The following is a 25,458-nucleotide window of genomic DNA, read 5'->3' on the forward strand; positions in this document are numbered from 1 at the left end:
GCTAAGACTAATATGTTGGCCACTTAAAAGCCGGTACTTGACCACCTCAAGCGAGAACAAATCCATTTTAGTTTCAGTTTTCAGGGTCAATTGATTATAATCGGACATTCCGCATGGCGCTTGAAATTTGAGATAATCAGTTTTTTGCATTTTCATTTTTATAACCTACAGTTGCTCTACAATCAATCATTACAATGAATAGTCCAGGGAAGGCTAAAAACTTTGCCATAGGTCTTATATTGCTAGATTGTCCCTGTTACGGCTATTCAAATTTCAATGGTTCGAATTAAATACAGATTCTTTTGTCAATATTCGAATAACTCGGCTTTTTAATAATTTTGAATTGGCTTAGGTTCTATGCTATTTATTTCCTAAGTGAAGAAAATTTAGGCAAAAACTATGTTTTCTTCCTCGGCATGATGCTGTTCCTTGACGTGATCCGTGGGCTTTTCCACTAAATCAGTATTACAGTAATTATATCACGTAGAAATTTTGAGTAGGACTACTTTCTTTTTAGTTAAGCTACATTGTGATCAAATTTAGTTCTTGGCGGTCCACTTAGCCATGGTCGAAATAATGTACAAAGTGGGTTTAGGGCCAAGTTCTCTCTGGCGGTGCCCTGGGCATGACTATGAGCCCTGATTTGAAGTTCTTTAAAACTTGAAGCGTCCCATGCCAACGGTGCTAAAGTGAACTTTTCAGAACTTATGAATTGACATAACATAATCATAAAATAGAAATGTTTTATATCATGGAGAAACATTTCTGAACAGCCAATAGTAGTACTGTTCAATTGACCTTTTCATCACATTCTGTAGCGCAATTATTCGTCAAGTATTCATCAATCCCTTAACCCTGATCCTCTCTCATGGCGTTTTTGTGGTCTGCATGGACCATTCAGCCATTACCCCTCCTATCATCGGCCTTGGACTGAATTGCGCTCTCATTGTACCACCAAACGCTCCTACATGAAAATGTCAAACTATTTTTTCTCCTCTAGGCAGTACTAAATTGCGCTTTTTAGTTTCAAGCTTAACTATTGATATGGATCAGAGATCGTGTTTGGCCAATAAATATTTCATTTTTACACTTTTAACTTCTAATTTATATTATGTTTTTTCAGGAAAAGTAGCGAATGTTACTATCGAGAATTTCCAACGTTCAATTCAACGCAGTTTCTAACGTTTTTATATCAAGGCTACTTTATAAGGTAAGTCATCCAAGAGAAATATATGGATTAGATTTTCTCATTTATTCGTCGAGCGAATCCGTTTTTTAAAGTGTTGATATGAAGAATGCCATTTATACCTCCGATAGCACGGTTGGCACTAACAGTAACACGATATGGCTGGAACAATTAACGGTATAGGTGGTTGTAGAATACAGATATAAAACATATCACTGGTAAATGCTTATCAGCTGCGAAATATAAGCATAGTTTTAAATAAATGCAATAGGATCAACTCCAAGTCGTTCCGAAAGCTGATTGCATGTTTTAATTTGGTTTTCATGATAGGCTAGACCACCTTCCTGATCTACTTTTTTCATGTGGTTTCGCTCCGGGTCACCAGCCACTAGAACCGGTTTCGTTTCATCAGTCTACAATGAAAAGGTGTCAATTAACATTCCTTACATAAACCACACAATCCCCACTACCTTTGGCATGTTTCTCAGAATACTGTTCAGATCGGACATTCTAGTCTCAAAACCGGGCGCGAAACAGGCAGGGTTTATCGCTACAAAACATTGGCCCAGATCGGCCTCCGAGTCGGCACCGGCGTGAGTCCATTTACGAACTTTGGTAGCATAGTTGGAACCGGCCATGATTCCACAAAAAACTTCCACCATCGTTGACAGACCGTACCCTTTGTAACCGGAAGTGAGTTCGGTGCCGCCTAATGGCATCAGACAGCCCGTATCGAAGGCTACGTTGGCATCCGTTGTCGGATGACCGGTGGGATCCTGAGCCCATCCGACCGGAATTGGTTCTCCTTTGCGACGTTGCATTTCAATCTATCATACATATTAAAAAATCAAGTGGCTATTGGCAGTTTTTAAATAAATTACCTTTCCAACCGCCACGGCGGTAGTGGCCATGTCCAACACAAAACCGTCCCCATTTTCTGCCGGAGCACCCACCGACAGGGGATTGGTCCCGAGAGCGGCTTCCTTGCTTCTGGTTGGGCTAGCCAACGGCGAGGTGTTGGTCATTGATATTCCAATGCAGCCCTCCTTCATGGCGCGCAAAGTGTACCATCCCGCAATGCCGTAGTGGTTAGACCCTGTAAAATAGATGTAACGGGAATATCACAATATATTTCATGTTTAATTCATATCAATATTTGCAAAGGGCAAGCTTTTGCGGTTCAGAGACGAGTTTTTTTCCTCGGTTGAAAACATTAATCTGAACGGCATTCGCCCGATTATTGCAGAAATTTTTTTTTCGATGATGTTAAAATTTAATGCAAGTTTGATAAATTATTAAAAGTTCAGAAAGTAGTCTAACAGATGCCATTCCCAGTCTACAAACAAGAAGAATCAATATGGAACAGCTTTCAAACCTCTATAGATTATTTTCTTGTGTACTATGTCAATAAAGTCAAACAATGTGCACCTTTAAAGTGGAGTAAATGTTCGAAAACTTTTTCAACCGTCAAGATCACATAATTTCGAAACCATCAACTTTGAAGATTTAACAATTTCGAAGAATTCCCAACATAAAGAGGCGCATTTTTTTATAATCATTTTAGTAATTAATTCTCCTAGAAATAATTATGGAGAATTAATTGTTTAAAAATAGTAAGAGACTTTCTGTCTTCAGCAAAGTTGTTAATAATGTTATTTTAAACAACTTTAAACAAATATGAAGGCAGCATGAATGCAACATATCGAGATATGAAACGATATTCTGAAAATTTTCTTACAGCCAGTTCTTTTCAAAGTATTTTTTATTGTAAGCTTTAGAGACGCATACTTTGAAAAGAATGAGGATTTTATTGTATATAAACAGCAGATAAGATTTATCAATCACAGTAATATCAGGATTACTCGTTTTAAAGGTTTTCTTTCACATATAGTCTAATATATTTCAATACTCTTAATATACTGAGTACTCATTTCTTCAACAATGTGGTTTGAAACAGCATTTTCGACAACTTTGCTAAAGACGTGTCGCGAACTAAATTTGCTTGAAGAGTACATTCTCTGTAACTAGTTCTTGGAGGATTAACCGCCAAAATTATTTTTTTAGAAGATGTGCTGTTTTAAGTTAAAAAATTCTAATGTGCGCATGGGGGCACAACACCTAGCTTAGAAACGCTGGATTTGAATGATTCTTGTTCCACTCGTCTGTAACTGACACCAACTTGCTGTCAGACTATACATCCAAACTAACGCCAAATTAGCGCCAGTTAGACATTATATCCAAACAGGGGTGCTAACGAGGATAGGGAAGCGAACTCTGTCTTTTGGTATGAGAGCCAAACGCCAGTAGGTATGCAAAATATATTTTTTTCCCGCCAATCCTAGCTAGCTAGCGGCACAAGCTTAGTCATGACACTAAATTAGTGCCGGATTCTGATGAGACAAAATCGAAACGCAAATTCCATAACTAATTTTGTTATAAGTTTTGTGCCATTCACTCACAAAAGTGTTTCTATCCAATTTTCTCATTAGTGCTTAAAAATTTGCTATTTCCTAAGTTTGTCTCTTTTAGCAAGAAAAATAGCATAGAGTATCATCTGAACTGAAGATCGGTCACGATTTTTCAGATTTTTTGTTGATCTTGGTGGAATTACTCTTGAATACTAAATTTAGTTTGGGATTGGTAGCATTATTATTACCGTAAATTTCGAATCTACTTCGTTCCAATTCATCAGTTAAGCTTGTTTCGTTCGAAAATATTTCTAAAATAACATATGAAGAAATCTCAAGAAAACCGAGTGGCCGAGCGAATGGCATTCCCCACCGTAATCTCGCATGCTTGTCGACGCACCTTTGCTTTATTTGAAAATACTTTGAACTACATTGTGGAAGTTGGAAGATCTGTTGGATTCTCTTTACAGGGTGGTTCCATTTATTACTTCAACATTCTTCAGTAGAGTAGGTTTTGGAGAAATTTTTTGTTGGTTTTTTCAGTGTGCTGTTTTCCCAACTCATTAATTGACGATTGTGTTTAAATTCATTTATCAGCAGCCGTTAAACTCGTACGGAAATGCATTTTAAAATGACTTTTGCAAATGTTTGAATCTCGTCCGAATTTCAAGCAAATGCCGAAGCCAAGGGCGCTTCTTAGCGCATTGTCTTCGGTACATTGGAACGGTTCTAAGATCCTGCACGAGTTCAAATTTTACACAATTGATGTACTAAACGGGCAGTAAGAACAAATATTGCCACTAAACGATCGCGTCAGAAAATCGTGCAGGTCGGCTGCGTCAGTTATAAAAATAGAGTGAGGAAAGTTACTCTAGAAAAAGGCGAAATTTTTTTTTTAATGAATATATTTAGGCCCAAATGCGGTGGCTTAACGAGGCCCATTGTTGGGGGGGAAGGGGAGGAGTTGTTTCTCTAATCTTCCGGTCATCACATCGCATGCTTTGATATTCTTAATATGTATAACAAACATGAAGATGTGACACAAGGTGCCAAGAGCGCACTAAAATCCTGTCAATCCTATTTTTCATTGGATTGTCTGCTCTAAATATATCACCAGGGGACCATTCATGAATGATATTGGATATTGACAATAAGAGAAGAGCGTCACGTAACGAGATAAAAAACTAAAAATGAATTTTAGACGTATCAGCGGATCAGGGATAAAAAACGTACAACATTGTTAATGAATGGCCCCCAAACAAAGAATATTCCATAACGAATATCACGTAACATCGGTGATAGAGTATTGGGATCAAGGCCAAGTCCCCTCTGGGTCGTGCAAAACTGAGAAGCAACATCAATTTAGGCACAGTTAGCAGACGTCCATTTATTTTCATTTTGTTTTGTTTTGTCTTTTCATTTATTTCTCCTGCTACGATGTGTGCGGGAGAACCGGACGGCCAAGGAAACGGAAAGCCAGTGGCCCAAACAGATCAGGAACAGGAGGGAGGACTGCGAACAGGGAAACCGACAACAGAGGAGAAATCGTTTATTTATTTATTATAGCTACGATACTAATCACAATTGTTTTGCTTTTCTTGTTTCGTTTCAGCAAACCAAAATCTATACGGACTAGCACATACGAACAGTTAGGCTTTGTAGGTTCTCATCTTGAGAAATGACAATGACACTGTACGAGATGGCGCTGGGCCTGTGGTCTTCGACTGGCATGGTCCATTCTCATTGATTCGGAAGTCTTCTTGGCTGGTTGGTAGATATGTGCTCCTACTTGCAAGTTGATCAATTCACTTGGGTGGGGGACATGTGGATCCTACTAGTTGTCGACTCTTTTGATCGTGAGTATGAGGCTAGTTCAGGAAAGGAGTGCAGGACTGGCACCTAGGAGATAGTTAATTATTCAGGACTTGTTCTTATGATTACTAAACTCGACCAAGTACACCGGCTCTCGGAAATGATAAGCAACCCTTTCGGGTCGGTGTGGTCTATTCGAGTCGAACCAGGCGGACATTCGGTTCGAGCAAACTTTATGGTTAATAGTGGATAAATATTTCTTACGCCTTTATTGGCAGAGATTCTTTTTGCGAAATCCTAAAATACCTTCACTGGTATAGCTACTCAGGATAATAATAATAGAAAATTAAGGGTTTGCCTGGTCCATAATGTAATGAATATGTATATTGACTAGAACAGGGATAATCGAGTTATGTTATAAGATAGAGAAGAAACAGCACAGTTGAAGGAAAAGTATTCGCGAGTAAGGACTAATACTGCTAGTATGTTTACCGTTTCAATTAATAGTCGATTGATCTGCTTCGGACCTAGGATACAAAAAGGAGATTAGGAAGAGACAGAAGCGGATTCAATGCAAAATTTGCCAATATGACGTTGACCCCAAGGCGATGGTAGGATTATTTTCCATAGGGTGACAGACTAGATGACACGACGTTACACGCTCTGAACTTGCGCCAAATAGTTTGTATGTATGTATGAAATTCGCGGACATCACGGCTGACTGCGATCTCTAATTTACTTAACAGTCGATTGATCCGCTTCTGACCTAGGGGACCCATGAGGAGATCAGGAAGAAAATAGAAGCGGAATCAATGCGAAGTTTTAATTGCATCACTGACGATTTAGCACGCGTTGTTAGGAGCAGGATACATTGGACCAGACAAAACAGAGAACTTGACGTTACGTTAAGCGTTAAGCGATAAAAAAAGAAAAAAACTGATCACAATTATTTTGCTTTTCTTGTCTCGTTTCAGCAAACCAAAATCTCTTTACTATCTCTTCATTTTCTGTCTCCAACTATCCTCTATGTAATGTATCTGAAACTTGTGGGACTGGTTAACAGCCGGCGCCTGCTTGTGGAAGAAACTGGTGTGCTATACGGACTAGCACATACGAACAGTTAGGCTTTGTAGGTCCTCATCTTGACAGAGTCTAGATGGGCGGATGAACGTCTGCCAGGGTGTGGGCTGAGAAATGACAATGACAATATATTTAGGCCCAAATGCGGTGGCTTAACGAGGCCCATTGTTCTTTTTTACAATAAATAAAAAACAACTAAATTATATTATTTGTCTCGTTCAGGCGCAGCTTGCTCCTGCGTGTTGAGATCCTTTTTCTAGGGGGCAAAATATTGCCAGTGTTGTCCACTGCAATTTGTGGTTCGATTGGTTTGTTTTCTTTCGCGTTATCTATCACGTCCATGTCCTCATCTGTATTACTTTTCTGCTGCTTGCGGTCGGTTGTTCTTGTGTGTATCTTAGTCTTAGGTGTCGATATTGAATGTCCGTTTTTCGGCATTAGCTTCGTTGTTATTGTTGTTGCTGGTTGTTGGCTTAGAGACATTAGATGAGATCATTGTTGCATATTTGTTGATGCTTGATCCGGAAATATTGGTTTTGCAGCCGATAGTGATTTAGCGTAAGATGGTTGTGTGCTGATTTTAGTTGAGTTTTCCTTAACAGCTTCTGCGCAAGGTTTTCCGAGGTGCAGCGTCTTCGTGCAGAACTGGCACGTAGGAATTTGCCATAGGTACGTGACCAGTGATGTCTGATGAATGGGAGCATCGTCGCTTGATAACACTGTGACAGTTATGTATAAGGGAATCGGTATAGACACACGCATTCTCACCACACGAACACCGCTAAGAATGACCGGGAAATCGTTTCTCCATGTATAGTGTGTAACGGATTTTACTTCTCCGAATTTTTGAAAGCATTTTTTAATCACGATGTCAGGGGTACGCGTAGCCAAATCATGAACACGAACTTCTACAGCGTCGTTTTCGATGTATGCGGGAATGCTATATATAACATCGCCGCATTCGGCGGTGTGCTGCATGTTGATTCGCGAGACGAATGACTCAGCTTGGTTAATGTTCTTGATACATTAAAGGTTTTTTGATACATTTGCCGTTAAAGGTTTTCTACGAAAGAAAGGTGACGTATTCGCAAAACAATGCCGGTCGATCATTAATTCTTGGTTAATGACGGCTGGAATAAAAATGATGATCCCACTGAGGATAACCAATCTAAAGACTACGAATCCTTTAGGGGCGGACACGGAACAAAAAGCTACTGCAGAACCGAAGAAACTGGCGGTAACCAAGGCGCTCAAACCGCAACCACCATTCATCGAAGAACCGAAAGCACCCACTACGATAGACCACCAAGTGTCTACATCCTGCTCCAGTTATTTTCCAGTTACCAGCGCGAAAACCGTACTGCTGCTATTCGAGAGTGGTTCTTCGACATCCTGAAGCCAAGACATCTAAGCCTGTCCGACAAGCTGCCACAGCTGCGAGAAACTCACCGACGCTCCAGTGCAGCACTCCAACCTGGTCTCCATCGAAGAGGTCGAAACCATGATGCAGCGGTTCTGGAAAGTCGAGCAATTGCCGGACGTCCCAAGCTCTCCAGAGAAGAATTAGCCTGCGAATCCCACTTCCTGTCCACATATAAACGAGATCCGACAGGGAGGTTTGTGGTACAAAAACCATTCAAAGAAACCGTTACCAAGCTGGACGATTGTCGAGATTTAGCACTGAAGCGATTTCTGATGCTAGAGAAGAGATTGTTACGTAACTCCGAGCTCCAGACCAAGTACATTGAGTTCATCCGAGAATACGAGACTCCCAGTCATTGCCATGAAGTGATCGAATCAGATAACCCACCGGGCCAGAATTGTTTTTATCTGCCGCATCAGGCCGTTTTGCATCCCTTCAGTTCAACCACAAAATGTCGAGTGGTATTCGATGCCAGCGCAAAGTCGTCCCCATCCAGTCTGCGTTGAACGACATACTCCTCGTCGGTCCGGTAGTGCAATGCGACCTGTACTCCATTATGCTTCGATTTCGCACCCATAAAGTAGCTTTCACAGCAGACATTTCCAAAATGTATCGTTAGAATCTGATGGCACCTGAACATAAACACTATCAACGAATCTCCTGGCGTGAACGAACGTCACAACCGTTGCGTGTACTGGAACTGGACATCGTTACTTATGGCACAGCATCGGCTCCATACCAAGCAACGCGGTGCCTGGCACAAATGGCTGCGGAAGAGAAGAATGATTACCCGATTGCAGCCGAAATAGTAAAAAACGAGGTCTACATGGACGATGCGCTATCTGGTGCCGATTCGGTGTTGGAAGCTATGGAAACAACGGCAACTGGCTTTCCCATCCACAAATAGTGTTCCAATTACTTGGAGTTCCTCCAACACGTCCCTCCCGAAGAACGTGAGCCCCAAGTGCCGTTGAAAAAATGCTGAACGAATAAGGTCATCGAGGTCTTAGGTCTGCTCTGGGATCCAGAGGCAGATGCACTACTCTTCGCTAACAATATCAAGCCACTGATAAGAGACGTTGATGATCTACGCCGAAGTCACCAAATTTTAGGATCCTCTCCGACTGTACTCACCAGCTATTGTCATCACCAAACTACAAGCGTAACGTCCGTGCAGCATTAAGGCAGACTGGGATACCCGGTCGACGAAGAATTTGCACAACAGTGGCAAGAACTCCATAGCTCATTGTCACACCTCAACCAAATCCTAATTTCTAGATGTGTGACAAACAACAACGTGATGGCCTATGAGTTACACGGATTCTCTGGTGCTTCGGTCGTGGCGTACGGAGCCTATGTGTACGTGCGGAGCATATTTGCTGACGGAATGGCAAAGATGGCTCTTCTGACCAGTAAGTCTAAGTTGCCCCCCCTGCACGGTTTGTCAATCCCACGGAGAGTTGTCTGCTGCCCTCCTGCTGTCCCATTTAGTGAAGAGAGTACCCGTCGAGCTGAGCATGAAGTTTCTAGGAGTTATTCTGTGGTTCGACAGTACAGTTGTTCTAGCCTGGATCAAGAAACAGCTAAATGAACTTGAGTTGTTCGTCCGTAATCGCATTGCTTTAATCCAACAAGAAACCGATGGTTTCAGATGGGAGTACAGCAACACCGAAAACAATCCCGCCGATATCGTTTCACATGGCCAGCTTACTGAGATCCTCAGTAGAAACAACCTCTGGTGGCACGGTCCTGAATTCCTCGCCTACGTAGTCTATCACATTCAACTGCCTGCAGCCGTTCCAGATACAGATTTGCCAGAAATGGAAGCAGTCCTTGCCGCACTCACCGTGAAAATCGAACCACTTCCAATTTTTTCACGATACAGTAGCTTTCGCAAACTGCAATGAGTCATTGATTACATCCTGCGGTTCGTCGATAATTGCCGTAAGAAATCTGTCGAACGTGAAACTCGTCGAAATTTGACCGTTTGTGAACTACGCAAATCGAAGGAGGCTATAATCAAAGTGATCCAGATCAAGGTGCCTATAACTCTAAGGTGATTCGTATTTGGAAGTGACTAGGTGAGAAGTGAGGTAAGCGTGCACCTGGTTTCGGGGGAGAAAAATGACAGCAAACAACTTTGTGTGCAAACTGAAATCCAAGCAATCATCACTAGTAACTAGTAAACAATTTCGCTAGCTGTCGTTTTTAAAACCAACATGGCTGATCGAAATTTTTGATCATCGTATCACCTGAGAATAAGAGCTCCTTGGGTTCGACCAAGGCGGTGAGAGGACGGCCAATCAAGTAGTGCGCCGCTGTATTCACCAACGGTTTACATGCGACCTTTTTATCATGATTATCTTTGATGATATAAACTTCTGCCCTCACCTGTGCCCCGAAATTGTTTATTTGATTGAAAATTCTTCGTATAAATGCAAGATAAACATGACTACAGAACTCATCAGAGGACAACCTGAATTCCGACAATTAATTGCGAATTTTACGGTGTTACGTTTCACTGGTTGCAAAGTTTCAATTTGAATTAATTCCAAATGTCGTCTCTTTTCTATTCTAATCTTTCCAATATATATGTACTCACTTTTCGCACAAACCCATCCGACACCGACCTCCTTCGCTTTCTTGACAGCTAGATCCATACAGAAATTACCAACCACTGCACCGAGACCGTTGTTACCGTCGACCCAGGCTGCCGCGGGCATTTCGTTCAATACCGTCGGAACGGCCGCCCCGTTACACGCATTTTTATGCAGATCGTTGATGTACATCTCCAGCCGGTTCATACCATGGCTAAAGTGCCCCCGATAGTCAGCCTCTACCAGCAGGTCGGCCATTTGTTTGGCGTGCGCCGGGGGCGTGTTGGATTTGACAAAACAAGCCTCCATAAAGCGTCGTGCTTCCTCGACAGCAACTAGGCGGGGTTGCGTTGCGGTTGCCATGGTTCTCGTCGTTCGTCCGATGTCTATTGCTACTGGCACTGTAGATCTGCAAAAAAAGACTGATGAAGGTTTTTGTTTAGTTTGAGGCTGGTCCGGTTTCAGATATCAGTGGTGTGCAAATACACTCCAAACTGATAAGTGCAATCGTTGATAACGTATCGAATTACGAAATGTGTAAGTTGGAAGCTCTGCTGGGAGCCCGACAGACAGCGCGTTTGTAATATGTGCAATGTATTCACCTATCGCACTGTCCTCTAACCTTGTTATCTAAGATTGATTGCCGTAACCTGATATCACTTCATCTGATTTTATCTTGAATAGTAAAAAAGCAAAGACTTGGCATTACATTCTGTTGCGGAGCTTAACCTTCTTTTTCGACAGACTTCGCAATCGATTCCGACTGTACAGATCGATACTACGATCCTTTCTTGAATTATAATTTTATGACGTTATTTATGAAATGGTACATAGGAGTTAATAAAAATCCAATTTAGCGTCATGATTGTCACTAGATACTCTTCACACGCAGGCTATCGGAGACAATAATAGTTAAACTGGCAACTATGAACATTACTACATGCAGACTAGCATCACGGAAGATCGCATATATTTTTGCTGATAACTCACCTACTTATTGAAAGGATTATGATTCCTTAGACTGTGCCATAGGTGTTGTTCATAGGATACATCGTCTGTGTTTATACACAGAAGACTAAAAGCTATTTGAAAATGATCCTTTCTTATTGTAAGATGATGGGATTAATTGTAACCAAAAAATGTCAGAAAATATATTAGCCATTCATTATGGCACTGGGTTGAATAGTTTTAGAAGCTATAGACGAATTCGGCTTCAGTTTCTTCTATTCGAAATGTGTGATTCAAAATGTATTATCTTATCACAACACATGGGCGTAAAATGCAGCAAAAAAAAAAACAGGAACAACGCGCGAAGAATAATCGCACAAGCCGTTACCATCCTGAAGGTGACACTTGCTTGCCTACTGCTCTCGATTTCATTGCCAGGCTGATTCTGCGATAATTAGGAACTGAAGACAAAAATATAAAAATAATCACCTGCGTCACTTTGCAGCACTCGATCACGTTAGTCAACCGTTGCGTTGTCATAATAAAATCTCGATGTGTTGTGGTCGAAGACAACACACTATAATGTGGAGTTCTTGATGGGCAGATTTATTTATGTCACGTGAAATCAGTAGGAAGAAGTTATTTTATTGTTGGACGTTGAGTTTTAGATATATTTTTTTGATTCCTACTTTTTCACGTATACATAAGAGCAAAAAATTTGAACGCCTATTTATGGCCTCGAACACATTTGTCTCATTCAGTGGATTAGGAATGATTTTCGTTGCTAAGTTCTCCGTATATTGTGCCATATACTTTATACTAATTATGCTGAACTCAGCAGATTAAAAACAGCAATTAGGGCGGCTTTCCCGAATAAATAAAAACCAAACCATTACAGTTACATTACGTATCACATATTAACCTAGTAACTATAATGGTTATCGTTTGTCCATACCATAATGATTGAAGAATTGGAATATTTAGGCCTAGCTTAGCCTAGTTGACCGCCCGTGAGTTTCCCGTGATTGATCAAAGCCTGTTGAAATTGCATATTGAACCAATTGTATGATATTTGGGAGTAGTACATCGTACTCAACGTGCAACCTAAAGAGATTAAGATTATAGTATGATCAATAACGTAGATGGCCACGCCCATGCAGGTCAATTTTGGGATAGGAATGAACGTTAGTTAAACACTTGTGACTATAAACTTCTGCCCTCATGTGTTTTTCTATTCTACTTCATTAGTCTTTTTCTTTTGTGCATCTATTAGTTTTCTTTTCCATTATTGATGTATACCAAAATAGTATCGGTCAATTTATACACTTCTAATCAAGTTCTTTGCATCTTTTTTCTTTATTCGGCATATTATGATTCCTTTTGTTGGTATATCTCCACTATACGCTCTCTATACTCCTATAGATACAAACGCTCGTGGCTTTCGCGATAACACAAACCTGACCGCAAACGCGACCATGCAATTGCAATAATCCACACATACTTACGCCCGCGATTTCACCTACATGAAAAAAACCCTGGTAGTTAAGTAAATGTAGCATTTTTAAACTTCCAAACGCGGTCTCAAACATTAACCCACCACTCGCGCGATCATGAAACGGTCACGTCCGGAAGTTTTACCTCGGTCCTAGCAGTCTGGACCAATAAAAAACAGTGACGCTCATATTCACTAAACAACACGTTCCATGGTGACATGACCTGGAACTCTAGTGATATGGGAAACGGACTTTCTTCTTCCACCTGTACCATACACTAAAAATTAAGCAGTTTTTGAAGCTATAGACGAGTTCTGCTTCACCTCCTTCTATTCGAATGTGTGATTCAAAATGTATTATCTTATTACGATACATGGGCGTAAAATGCATCAAAAAACAAAAAAACTAGGGGTGGGTAATGTCCGGGACATAACCGCGGGTTGACGTAGGACTATTCGTTGACGTATCATATTATTAAAATTCTGATTGAATCTCTTTTAAATGGCTAAATTTACATCTTAAGTTCGATTCTCCGATTTGAGCGAAATTTTCCTTATTTCTCGTTTCCCTCAAATTTTTAACTTTTAACTTAAATATCGACCCGAATCGAAATCGTTTTTAATTGCATACAAAATTTTAATTTGACGTTTAACGTTTGAGTTGAGAAAAAAATGAACGCCTACCGCGTTGCAAAAATTGAAACTGAAGGGACAGTTTGTCACATTTGACACGACTGAAAATTTATCAAAATTGACACTGGACGGGCGGCTTGTCAAGTGGGGGTGCGTATTTGGGAACGCAGCCACCAACAAAAAGCTGAACTACGGTATAGGGGAACGCGGGGTAAGTCCGACATCTTAGGCGCAATAATTTTTCTAAAATTCCACAAAGCTCCTACAATTGTATATTCTGTGCATAATCCTTGTTTAGGTGGTTCTTAACAAAATATATATTTTTCAGCATTTCAAAAAATTGAATTTATTAAAAATTATTGGTTGCCAAAAATGGAGAAAATTGACATTTTAAAAACGCTGCGGGTAAGACCGACACCCCAAAGGGGCAAGAAGGCCCCTTTTGAATTTTCTTTTTGTCCAAATTTTTCCATGAAAAATGTATTGATAAAGTTCAATTATGTGTATATGAGTATGTGTGATGCAAACGAATGCTTTCTGTAGTTTCATCGCGTAGCAAGAGGAAGAGCAATGGAATGCGTGGTGTATATAAATAATGTTTAACGCATGGTTTATATTATGGTACGGGTTTTCTCAAGTAATTCTTTCGAGCTTTATTGCCACTTGTATAACGATTCTAACGAGGAAGAGCTGTTCTGCAAGCAGATCGTATACGCTGTTACTAGGACTCATTCACTTAGAAGTGACGCACGCTTCGTAGTAAACTATCCAGTTCGTGTTGTGATTTTTCGGAACACTGTTGATCAACAATCCGACGGTCAATGAAAATTTTTCATGAATATCATTTCAAAATCTCATATTCGATTATACTTTTCGTTTCGTTTTGTAATATAACTATGAATCACGTTCAATTTAATTCTTAATTTTTCGTCGGCTCGAGACAAATAAATGCAAAAAAGCATAGTTTCCGTGTATTTCAATTATTAAAATCACGTAATTATAGTATAATTGAACACAAGAAATATACTGAGTCGTTTGTATCGAATCAAAAACGTACCCAATCATCTAAACACCGTGTCGGTCTTACCCCACCCAAAAACTGTCGGTCTTACCCCAACGGCGCACATTTTTGTTAAATGCTCAATTTACAGTATTGAAATACTCAAACTTAACTTCAATACACACAAATAACGATATGGAGAGTAGAATAGAACGTGTGTGAACCATGGGGAGTTGTGAACTCCGCCAATTCCCGCTAAGCTATAAATGATAAAAATGTGGTAACTACTGTTAAATGTTTCTACTGTCATGACGTCACTTGCTCATTAGCAAATGTTGCATTAACTCTTGTTTAGGTAACTAGCGACTAAATATACCAACAAAAAAGTTTTTTACTCGGTTTTATTTGTGGTATGTGGAGTCCCGTTATGTAACTGATTTCAAAGTAAATTAGTGCAAAACATTCCTTGGCTTTCATCAGCAAAAAAAAATTGGAAGAACCTTTAGTGTGTCAATGGAGATACGTTTTTTTCGAAGATATGTAAAGTGGGGAGTTTTGAACCACCCTTAGTGGGGAGTTGTGAACTGTACATTTCAGTGGGTTATAGTATTTTTTTAAGTAGAACAGTATCATAATTCGTAATAATTCATACATTTCAGTGGATAATAGATTTTTTTTCAAAGAACAGTATCGTAATTCGAAAATCAGGGATGAATCATACATATTATGATATAAAAATGTTCAATATTATGAGAAGAACAAGATTCTGCCACAATTTTAATTTCCCCGTGCCACAACCGCGAATTCAAGTGGCTTGGCGCGAATCATGTTGTCGCCGACTCATTGGGAATCAGATCATTTTTCCATCTCATCTTAAGTTTAGAAATATCTTAAAATTTATCTATAGAAGCCCTAATAAAAGTAAATCACAAAAATATTTCATCTCTTCTACTTTTTGCGATGGTTCACAACTCCCCACCAAACTAAAAATGCCGATTCCCCGCATTTTGTCATATCTCAAACAAGACAATGATTTTTTTGAATTGCTTCCGCCTGCGGATGTATTAAGGTGTCCGTAACAAATACCAGGTCTAAAATTAAAAATCGACCAATATTTATGGTAGTTATGCTCCGAAAACAAAACTATGTTCACAACTCCCCACCGTCCTCTACTAATAATATCCTGTCATTATTGTATGATTTAAAATTTGATATCTGGAAAAAGTCGTGGGGTGTCGAGCTTACCCAGGGTGTCGTGCTTGCCCTCAGTTCGCCTACTCAGTTGCAAAAGCAACACAGAAGTCTACTCTTCTGATCCAACCAGCAAAAGTACGCAGGCTGCTCTGCTTGGCAAACATATGCAGAACGATTGACTCCGCATTGACGGCTGTGTTAGGGAAGCACATGCTCACATGAGAAATATTTCAGTTCTTCCATGGGAATCAAAAATACAACTTTCAATTAAATGTTCAGTTATACAACTGGTAAAAAATCTGAAATAACTCCGAAGTGGAGTCGCGGAACCCCGGTTGTCATAGATATTAGTCACCTATCTTTTTAGCTCTAATGAAGCAAACAAACAGCATATATATCTTTCAATTCAATTCTTTACCAGGATTTATTTTGGTGGCCCTGAAAAGGGCCGGTGGTGGTGTGTGGGTATCATTCGGCGACGACTTATTCCGAGCTGGCACACTTGTTAAGGGTATTGGTACCTTCCGATACGACATGTTTGGCCAGCTCATCCAGCAACTTCAAACGAACGGCAGTCTAGTCTGTACTTTGCGCCAGACGAGAGACCTCGTTCGCCATACACTCGAAGATATCCTTTTCATGAAGCCTCCTCCTTTCACGATGTTCTTCTGCGCCTTGCCTTACCGCTAGCTTTCGGTGTCATAGTGGCGAAGACGACGTGACGCTGCTGCTGCTAGGTGCGAACTGAAACTGATGAAAAAATCGGCTGTACCTATCTTTTATACTCGACCGTAGCGAAACGAAAGTCCATCCTTTTTATGTTTATCGCGTTTCGTTCGTACGTTGGCCCGCCCTTTTAGTGGACGATGTACTGTGTTTTGCGAATGGAAGGTATTCGCAACCAAAATTGCATTTCTGGTCGAAACTATGAAAAATCCTCCCTTATCAGGGCAACTATTTTCGTCATATATAGAATTACTTTGATGTTCTCCGCTAGTCTAAATAAACGTACAGTCCTTATAGCTGGAATGTGAAAAGTTTCTCTTATATGTATCCTGCTCCCTTCCTTTCTATTTTTCTATTTGTAATACGAGGCCCAAAAATCCCTATGTTTTGATTGAATGACAACCATGCTCCACCACTCTGCAGAACAAAAGTTCACTCTTCGATTTGGTGCTGTGATCGCCTTTATTGCATGCATACGACGACTTCAAGCCCGTCTTAAATATTTGAAATCAGTCGTAAGCTTTTCCTCAATACTTTTCAATGCGAGTTTTTCACATTCTACTGTTGATCGATACAAGGTCGATAAGTTGTTTGCTGGAAAAAATACCCCCTCGCTTTCCAAGAAAATACACATGCACATTTATACACATGAGAACACTTTTGGGGGAAAATTTCTGCTAAAATTCTTACTAAAATATGATTGGTTGGTACTGAAAAGGACCGCTTGTTTTGTTCTGGGGGATGCACCGAATTTAGGTCCGGATGGGGCGAGCCAGTTGGATGTCTTTCGGCATATGATGGCTAGCTTGGTGTGGTTAGCGCACAGATTAGCATTCTCGAACAAACCAACCAGATAGGCCCCGCTGGCTTCTTGGAGGGCCATTACGGCTGAGCTATGGTAGCGTCGATCGGTTTTGAAACCCTGCGCAATCTCATGGACCAGACGCTGGAAGAGCAGCTTGTGGATTAGTAGCTCAGTCGACTTCCGAAAGCGATGAATTTCACACAGGGCGACGACAGTTCCTGGTCGGTAACGATAGAGAAGTAGCTGTGGTTTGAATGCAGCTTCTCTATGGGCGACACACGTACGTGTGTTCTGGTCTGTGTCTTACACACGTCTGGCTTTGAGAAAAGTTGTGACACTCATATTTATAGGTTTCAGCATTTATGTTGATTCGCATTAAAAGTAGTTTTTGAACTATTTAAACAAGTTTTGCACAGTAAATAAGGTATTAGTAGCAAGCGTTGAACGTTTTCCTTTCGATTTATGAAACAAGAATAGCAATTTGTTTAGTAGGAGGAAAGTTATTAAGGTTCAAAGTGTACGTAACGCTTCCGTTTTGAAAGTATTGAAATGACACCCAGTATAGTAAAGAAAGACGTAAGTCCTACGTCAAAACAGAAACAACGCGCGAAGAATAATCGCACGGTTTGCGCGCGATTAAACAAGAATACACGCTACATCATTATAAAATCGAAATTATACACGCGAAGTCACATACACGTGACAAACACGTTAATATACAAATGCTTCAGCCCTTCGCGACCATCCACGGCACCTACACTCGCGATCTCGTAAATGTTGAAAAAGAATATTTCGCAGTGATATACGTACGAAATATTCTTTGTATATAAACAATTTGCCATTCACGGGACGGCAGTTGACAGTAAGAACTGTCATACGGAACGTGCTATAAAAAGCTCTGAGATGTCATCTGACAGAACGTCATGTGACAAAAGCTTCAAGTGGGTAACTTGAGCTTTTGCATATGGACGCCGCGCATGGATGTGTTGTTTACTATAGGCAGAGGGTATGACAGGGTATGGCAGTCAATAAGGGACTGTGATAAACAGTGCATGAAATATCAATCGATATCGAACTATGTTAGCATTATATAACTTGACGAACAAGAATCAAATAAAGTTATCTCAAACCAACCTACAGAAATACTTCGTGTTTTCTTACGGTATTATCAACAGGTTATGGGCCCAGTAGTTAACTGGAACTAGCCACCTGGACTATTGTAAAATAGTTGTTTTGGAAGATACACGTTTCGGGTAGAAACGGCCGGCGAGAACCATCGTTCCGGTAGCAGCGGCATCCAGCGACGACCAGCGACGACCAGCGTTTCGGGCAGAAACGGCATCCGGCGAGGACCAGCGTTTCGGGTAGAAACGGCCAGCGAGAACCATCGTTTCGGACAGAAGCGACATCCGGCGAGGACCAGCGTTTCGGGAAGAAACGGCATCCAGCGAGCACCAGCGTTTCGGGAGCAAGCAGAGGATGGCGACCCAGCAGCAAGCTGGAGGATCTGCCGAGAGGATGGCAACCCAGCAGCAAGCTGGAGGATCTGCCGAGAGGGTTACTCTCGAGGACAGAAGAGGTGGTGGCTACGAGAGGGGAACTCTCGAGCGCACCGTGCCGACGACGGCATACTTCGGTAGCGTCAACCGCGAATCGATATTCGACGGTTCGGAGTTGCGGTTCCCAGCCTGGAAATGGCGAATGGAACATCATCTTATAAAGATGAAACTCCAGCACACGTTGCTACGAACGCCCGAAGAAGAGGACTTCTACGAACCAGTAGTAGGTGCCTCGGAAGAGCTAGAAACAGCCAGGAAGGCTAAGCTCAGAAAACGGCTTGATGACGACGTCGAAGCATTGGACGAGATTGTCATGATGGTCAACAATGATGTTTTGAATAAACTCATTGGGCTCAACTATGCGAAAGAAGCCATGGATACTCTGGCCAGAACGTACCAAAAGGGCGGTACAGCCGCTATGGTTAATATGCGGGACCGGTTGTATACCATCAAACAAAGACATCACGACAAATTGTCCATGATTTTTGATGAGTACGATCTGATTATTCGCGAGCTAGATCGTATGGGTTCAAAAATGACAGCATCGGAAAAAGTTCATGCTCTACTGATCTCCATGCCAGACAAGTACCGACACGTCAAAGGCGCTCTGATGGTACTGACGAATGAAGAACTGTGTGCCAAGCCGATCATGGAGATCAAACGAATGTTTATTGATGCTGAAGCTGGGGAAGAGAAGCAGACAGAAACGAAAAACGTTGCGCTGTCTTCAAAGTACAAGCCAAGGAGAGAGGTAACCCGATGCTTCGGTTGCAACGAAACTGGGCATTTTAAAAATAAATGCCCACTAATGAAAAAGTTTAACGCGAAGGAGAAAGATAAGTTCAAGAAGCAGCAAAAGATGGAGCCTAAAAAGAGCTTTGCAATGATGACCAAAGCGGATCGTGGTAGGAGAGTCAGATTCGTAATTGACTCAGGAGCAAGCGACCATATGGTTAATGACGAGAAGCTGCTGGAAGATGTCCAAGAATTAGAGAAGCCAATCACCATTTCGACAGCGAAAGCGGGCCAGAATTTACGGGCAACAAAATTTGGAAAAATGCGATTAAAGAGTGTTGTGGGTAACAATACAATAAAAGAATTGAAATTGTACAACGTTCTTTTTACTCCGGGTCTTGAAGAAAATCTCCTTTCGGTTAGAAGGGTTAGCAAAAATGGTAAAAGGGTTACTTTTACGGATGAAGAGGTTATCTTTGAATTTGAAGATGAAGTAATTGCTTCAGGAATCTTCGTTGATGGTTTATTCCACCTTGATCTATTTCGGGAAGAAAAGTCGGCGGAAGATGGAACAAACTTAGCATTGTTCGGAAAGAAGTAGTAGCAAGTGAAACAAATGTATGTGATGGTTGTATGGCGGGGAAGCAGGCTGCATCCAAATTTAAACAATTGCAGCTGCCAAGATCAAAACGACCACTGGAACTCATACATTCGGATGTTTGTGGAAGCATGGAGCAGGAAACCTATGATGGCTATCGTTACTTTGTAACCTTTATAGATGATTATACGCACTTTCTCGTGGTTTACCTCATGAAACAGAAATCGGAGGTTTTCGAGAAATTTAAAGAATTCGAAGCAATGGCGACAGCATTCTTCGAAAGACGTATTTCAATGCTAAGGTGTGATAATGGAGGGGAATATACAAGTAACGAATTTCAAGCTCATTGCAAAATAAATGGTGTTAGAATGACGTTCACTGTTCCATACACACCGCAGCAAAATGGTGTAAGTGAACGTATGAACAGATCTTTAATGGAAAAGGTCAGAGCTTTGCTTTACGAAAGTGGATTAGCGAAAGATATGTGGGGAGAAGCATTATATGTAGCAACATATCTAATCAATAGATCTCCAACAAGTGGGATAGAAGAGGACAAAACTCCGTATGAAAAATGGTTCAAAAAGCGACCAAACTTGAATCATTTAAGAGTTTTTGGGTGTAAAGCATTTAAACAAATACCTAAAGAGAGGCGTCAGAAATTAGATTTCAAAACAAAACCTTTGATATTTGTGGGGTACGCAAATAATGGTTTTAGATTATGGAACAAGGATACGCGTTCAATAGAAATTGGCAGAAATGTAGTATTCAATGAATCTACCAGAGCCAATCAAGATATTGACCACACAAACATGGATTTCGTAGAATCATCTGGTCAAGATTTAATTAGATGTACACGCTTAAACCAAGGAGAACAGAACGAAGACGAGGATGCTGCTATACATCCTTCTGATGAAGAACAGCATGAAGAATGCACACTCGAAACAGAGCAAGATAATCTAGATTCACTTGAAGAATCAGTTGGCGAAACTGACTATGAAAGTACAAATGAAAATCCAACAGACGAAAGAGAGGACGTCGATGATGGTCAATCATTGCGTCGAAGCAAGAGGGAGAGAAAGATACCGGGTTGGTATTCCGATTATACAGCAAAAACAGCAATGATTTTCAACGAAGAGATTCCGCAAACTATTGAGGAATTGAAGAAAGTTTCTGATTGGCAAGAATGGAAGCATGCTATTCAAGAAGAGTTTGATGCATTACATCAAAATGGCACTTGGACAGTGGTTAACTGTTTGCCAAAAGGAGTTAAACCAATTAACTCAAAATGGGTTTTCTCAATGAAAGAAGATGGAAGATATAAAGCACGATTAGTGGCAAAAGGGTGTTCACAGCGTCCTGGATTCGATTACTGTGAAACATTTGCACCAGTCGCCAAACTAGAGAGTGTTCGGTTAGCACTAGCCCTTGCTAACGAGCATAAATTGTTAGTACATCAAATGGATGTCAAAACTGCATTTCTACATGGGAAGTTAGAAGAAGAAATATACATGAAACTTCCACCAAACGTAAATGGGCAAAGACAAACTGTTCGTCTACACAAATGTTTGTATGGATTGAAACAGGCAAGCAGATCTTGGAATAAACATTTTGATGATGCAATGAAAACATTAGGTTTTGTCCCTCTCAAAAATGACAACTGCATCTATAAGTCAAAATCTAGAGGCATCATAGTAATACTATATGTAGACGACATTTTACTACTTGCCAAAAACATCGAAGCAATTACGTGGATTAAAAAGAAACTTGGAAGGTTATTCCAAATGAAAGACATGTTAGAGATTAAGCACTTCCTGGGAATGGAGATAAATCGTGATTTGGAAAGCCAGACTATTGAAATTTCTCAAACAATATACGTGGAGAAACTTCTTAGTAGATTTGGGATGGCTGATTGTAAACCAGTGGGGACACCATTGGATATCAACACGAAATGGTCAAAATCTGAGGCAAAAATCACTGAAGAGCCATACAGAGAACTGCTGGGATGCCTACAATATCTTTCACTAACTTCTAGACCTGATATTTGCTCTGCGGTAAACACCCTAAGCAAATATGCTAACTGCGCCACCGATTGGCACTGGTCAGGATTAAAACGAATATTGCGATATTTGAGGGGAACGAGCAATACAAAAATAATTTATTCATCAAATACCGAATATCCAGCTTTAGTAGGATTTGCCGATGCAGATTTTGCAAATGATCCTGATGATAGGAAATCAGTTTCAGGATACGCATTTCTACTATACGGTAATCTTATTTCGTGGTCAACGAAACGACAACCGACTGTAAGCTTATCAACAAGTGAAGCAGAACTGATAGCACTTTGCGCTGCTACGAAAGAAGGAGTGTGGTTAACACAACTTCTCAATGAATTGGATGTAAACATAACACCATTCATCATAATGGAAGATAGCATCCCATGTATCAACATAGCACAGGAGCCAAGTTCACATCAACGGATGAAACACTTGGATATCAAATACCTTTTCATCCGGGATCTCATCAAAAATGGTAGAGTAAAACTACAGTTCATCCCAAGCGTCGATCAATCTGCAGATGCCTTCACTAAGGGGTTACCTAAAAATATACACAGAAAGTTATTCGGTGTATTGAATGTGCAAATTGTGGGGAAGTGTTGAAAAAGAATATTTCGCAGTGATATACGTACGAAATATTCTTTGTATATAAACAATTTGCCATTCACGGGACGGCAGTTGACAGTAAGAACTGTCATACGGAACGTGCTATAAAAAGCTCTGAGATGTCATCTGACAGAACGTCATGTGACAAAAGCTTCAAGTGGGTAACTTGAGCTTTTGCATATGGACGCCGCGCATGGATGTGTTGTTTACTATAGGCAGAGGGTATGACAGGGTATGGCAGTCAATAAGGGACTGTGATAAACAGTGCATGAAATATCAATCGATATCGAACTATGTTAGCATTATATAACTTGACGAACAAGAATCAAATAAAGTTATCTCAAACCAACCTACAGAAATACTTCGTGTTTTCTTACGGTATTATCAACAGTAAACATGATAACATCCTGTTGATAAAGTGAATATCTCAGCTCCTATAAATTTTCAAACGCGGTCTTAACCGTGAACCTAAAATCTCCCGCGGTCGCACGCTCATGATCCGGTCACTTCCGGATGTTTCTATCCTTGATACTAGCAGACTAGGTCCACGCCTTCAATTGGACCAATTAAAAAAGAAAGCTCATATCCACTGGACACCACGTTACATGGCAACATTTCAGAGGACTATGGTGATATGGGGTTACTTACTCCCTGTCAGAATGTGAACTGGACACCGAAAACTAACTATCAGAATGAAGGTCCGCGTGACCATCCAAGAACGCACGCGTATATAGGAATGGCCACACGGTTATAAAATCCAATTTTGCACACGCGAAGTCACATGATCGCGCAAACTTAACAACACCCCGGTAATAAGGAGAACGTTTTATCAATGACGAAGTTTCAAACGCTGCCTCAAACGCGAACCTACAAACGTCCGTTTTCGCGCGCTCATGAATCGGTCACGTCTGGAAACCATTACTCTCTGTCCTAATAACTTAGGTCCATACATTCAGTAGAACCTATCAAAAAATAAAGCTCATATCCACTAGACAACACGTTCCATGGCGACATCACCGGGAACTCTAGTGATATGGAAGATCTCACTTTCTTTTAGCATCTGAGCCGTACACCAAAAATAAAGTATTAAATTCACCGTTCGCGCGTGATTATCCAAGAACACAAGCGAATATGCGAAAGGCACACGGTTATAAAATAGAATTTATGCATGCAAAGTTACATACACGTTAGCACACGCGATCGAACACGTTAACGTACAAATGCTCGAGCCCTTCGCGTTGATACACGCGATCGCGAGTCCCTACGCCCACACATACCTGAACCGTACAATGAATAGCACATTCAGAATCACGGCCCCCTACAATTGGCTTAAAGCAGTGTTTTAGTGGGCGCCATTGTCTGTCTCGTCTGCAAATTGTAGTATGTGATTCTGACGGGGAGCCCTTCCGAGAACCTACACTGAAAAAAATCCAAACGTTAATTCTATTTGCTTCAAACCGCTTCAACTTCATATGAAGAGGAAATGCTATTGTTATCACGCGCACACATACCTTCTATGTGTCAACTGTATGAACTATGTATGCATACACATAAGTTATATGTGCATATTGTTATAGAATGGGGTCTTATGTGCCTAATAGTTATGAAATGTGAATGTAAGATTAATATTTCTTGTAAATACACACATTAGGTTCATGTGCCAGCAAATAGTGTCTATATGCCTCCGTTAATTGCAAAAATCTATGTGTAAAATCAATAGGCATTACGTTTACTTTTTTTTGAGTGTAGCTCTACAGCTCCAGTAGGACCACTCTCGAAAAAAAATAACGACAAGCTTAAATATCGGTTAAATATATAGTATTTAAATGGCAGTTTACACCGGTTAAATAGTATTTATATCACAGTTAACACCGCAAATCGTGTTTTTCCAGAAACGTTCTACAGAACGCTTCGTGATCGAATCGCTTGTCGATACTTTTGCATAGAAAAATTACACAAATATTTGATTAAAAATGGTTTTAAGAAAGAAAATATTTCATGCAAAAAAATTCGCACGCATAAATAAAAACAACAACTTTTATGTTGTTTCACATGTTTCTTCGGATTTTTGATAGACAACACTTCTTTTACACCTGTGATAACGTTTTGTCACATAATGGAGTTGTTAGCACTAATTCTAACAATAAAATTCAATTAAATGTATTGCTTACTATTCAGCCGCCATTTGCCTCAACTGTACACGGTTCAAAAATGTAAATAAAATGACAAAATTTGGCAGCTGTCTTGTTGCACAACGAAGTATGAGGTGTAATGATCCCATTAGTGTAATAATAAAGCAGTTTTATGTTAAAATTCTACAGTAAATACGCGTTAAACGATGGATAGTGAAATTTCATACGCAAGGATCAAGATTGAAAAAAGGTGGGAACATCTGACACTTTTGAGTGCATTAGTTTTATATTTGCAAAATTAAGCATGGCGGCCGGGGCCCTTGAAGTAAACATAAACATCCGAACGAGCATCCTGATTCTTTGGCGCACAATGAAAAGTGAGAAAAGGCCGGTCTCCGATCTACCGATTAGAAAACTTTTTACCCCAAAAAACCGATTAAATGAACTATGGCCGAACCGAAACAAAACTT

At 40.5% G+C, this 25,458-nt stretch overlaps 2 protein-coding genes across 8 annotated transcripts in view; one reads left to right on the top strand and one right to left on the bottom strand.

Moving 5' to 3' along the window:
• LOC131694309 (ADP-ribose glycohydrolase OARD1-like) overlaps positions 1-25,458 on the top strand; it is a 60,087-nt gene that overhangs the window by 7,963 nt on the left and 26,666 nt on the right. For all 3 annotated transcript variants that reach the window (XM_058982939.1, XM_058982940.1, XM_058982941.1), the window contains exon 2: positions 1,124-1,210. In XM_058982939.1, coding sequence (XP_058838922.1) covers positions 1,136-1,210 — 75 coding nt within the window. In that variant the 5' untranslated portion in view covers positions 1,124-1,135. The remainder of the gene's footprint in view (positions 1-1,123; positions 1,211-25,458) is intronic.
• The window catches only part of LOC131694306 (uncharacterized oxidoreductase YjmC), a 36,991-nt gene continuing 12,770 nt past the window's right edge, over positions 1,238-25,458 (bottom strand). For 4 of the 5 annotated variants that reach the window (XM_058982931.1, XM_058982930.1, XM_058982933.1 and 1 more), the window contains 4 exons: positions 10,512-10,928; positions 2,068-2,282; positions 1,657-2,013; positions 1,238-1,599 (listed from right to left, as the gene is read on the bottom strand). In XM_058982931.1, the coding sequence (XP_058838914.1) occupies positions 1,441-1,599; positions 1,657-2,013; positions 2,068-2,282; positions 10,512-10,928 (1,148 nt within the window). In that variant the 3' untranslated portion in view covers positions 1,238-1,440. The remainder of the gene's footprint in view (positions 1,600-1,656; positions 2,014-2,067; positions 2,283-10,511; positions 10,929-25,458) is intronic. The other variant, XM_058982934.1, reaches the window with a different exon arrangement.

Source organism: Topomyia yanbarensis, chromosome 3, assembly GCF_030247195.1.
Source record: "Topomyia yanbarensis strain Yona2022 chromosome 3, ASM3024719v1, whole genome shotgun sequence".
Classification (NCBI taxonomy): domain Eukaryota; kingdom Metazoa; phylum Arthropoda; class Insecta; order Diptera; family Culicidae; genus Topomyia; species Topomyia yanbarensis.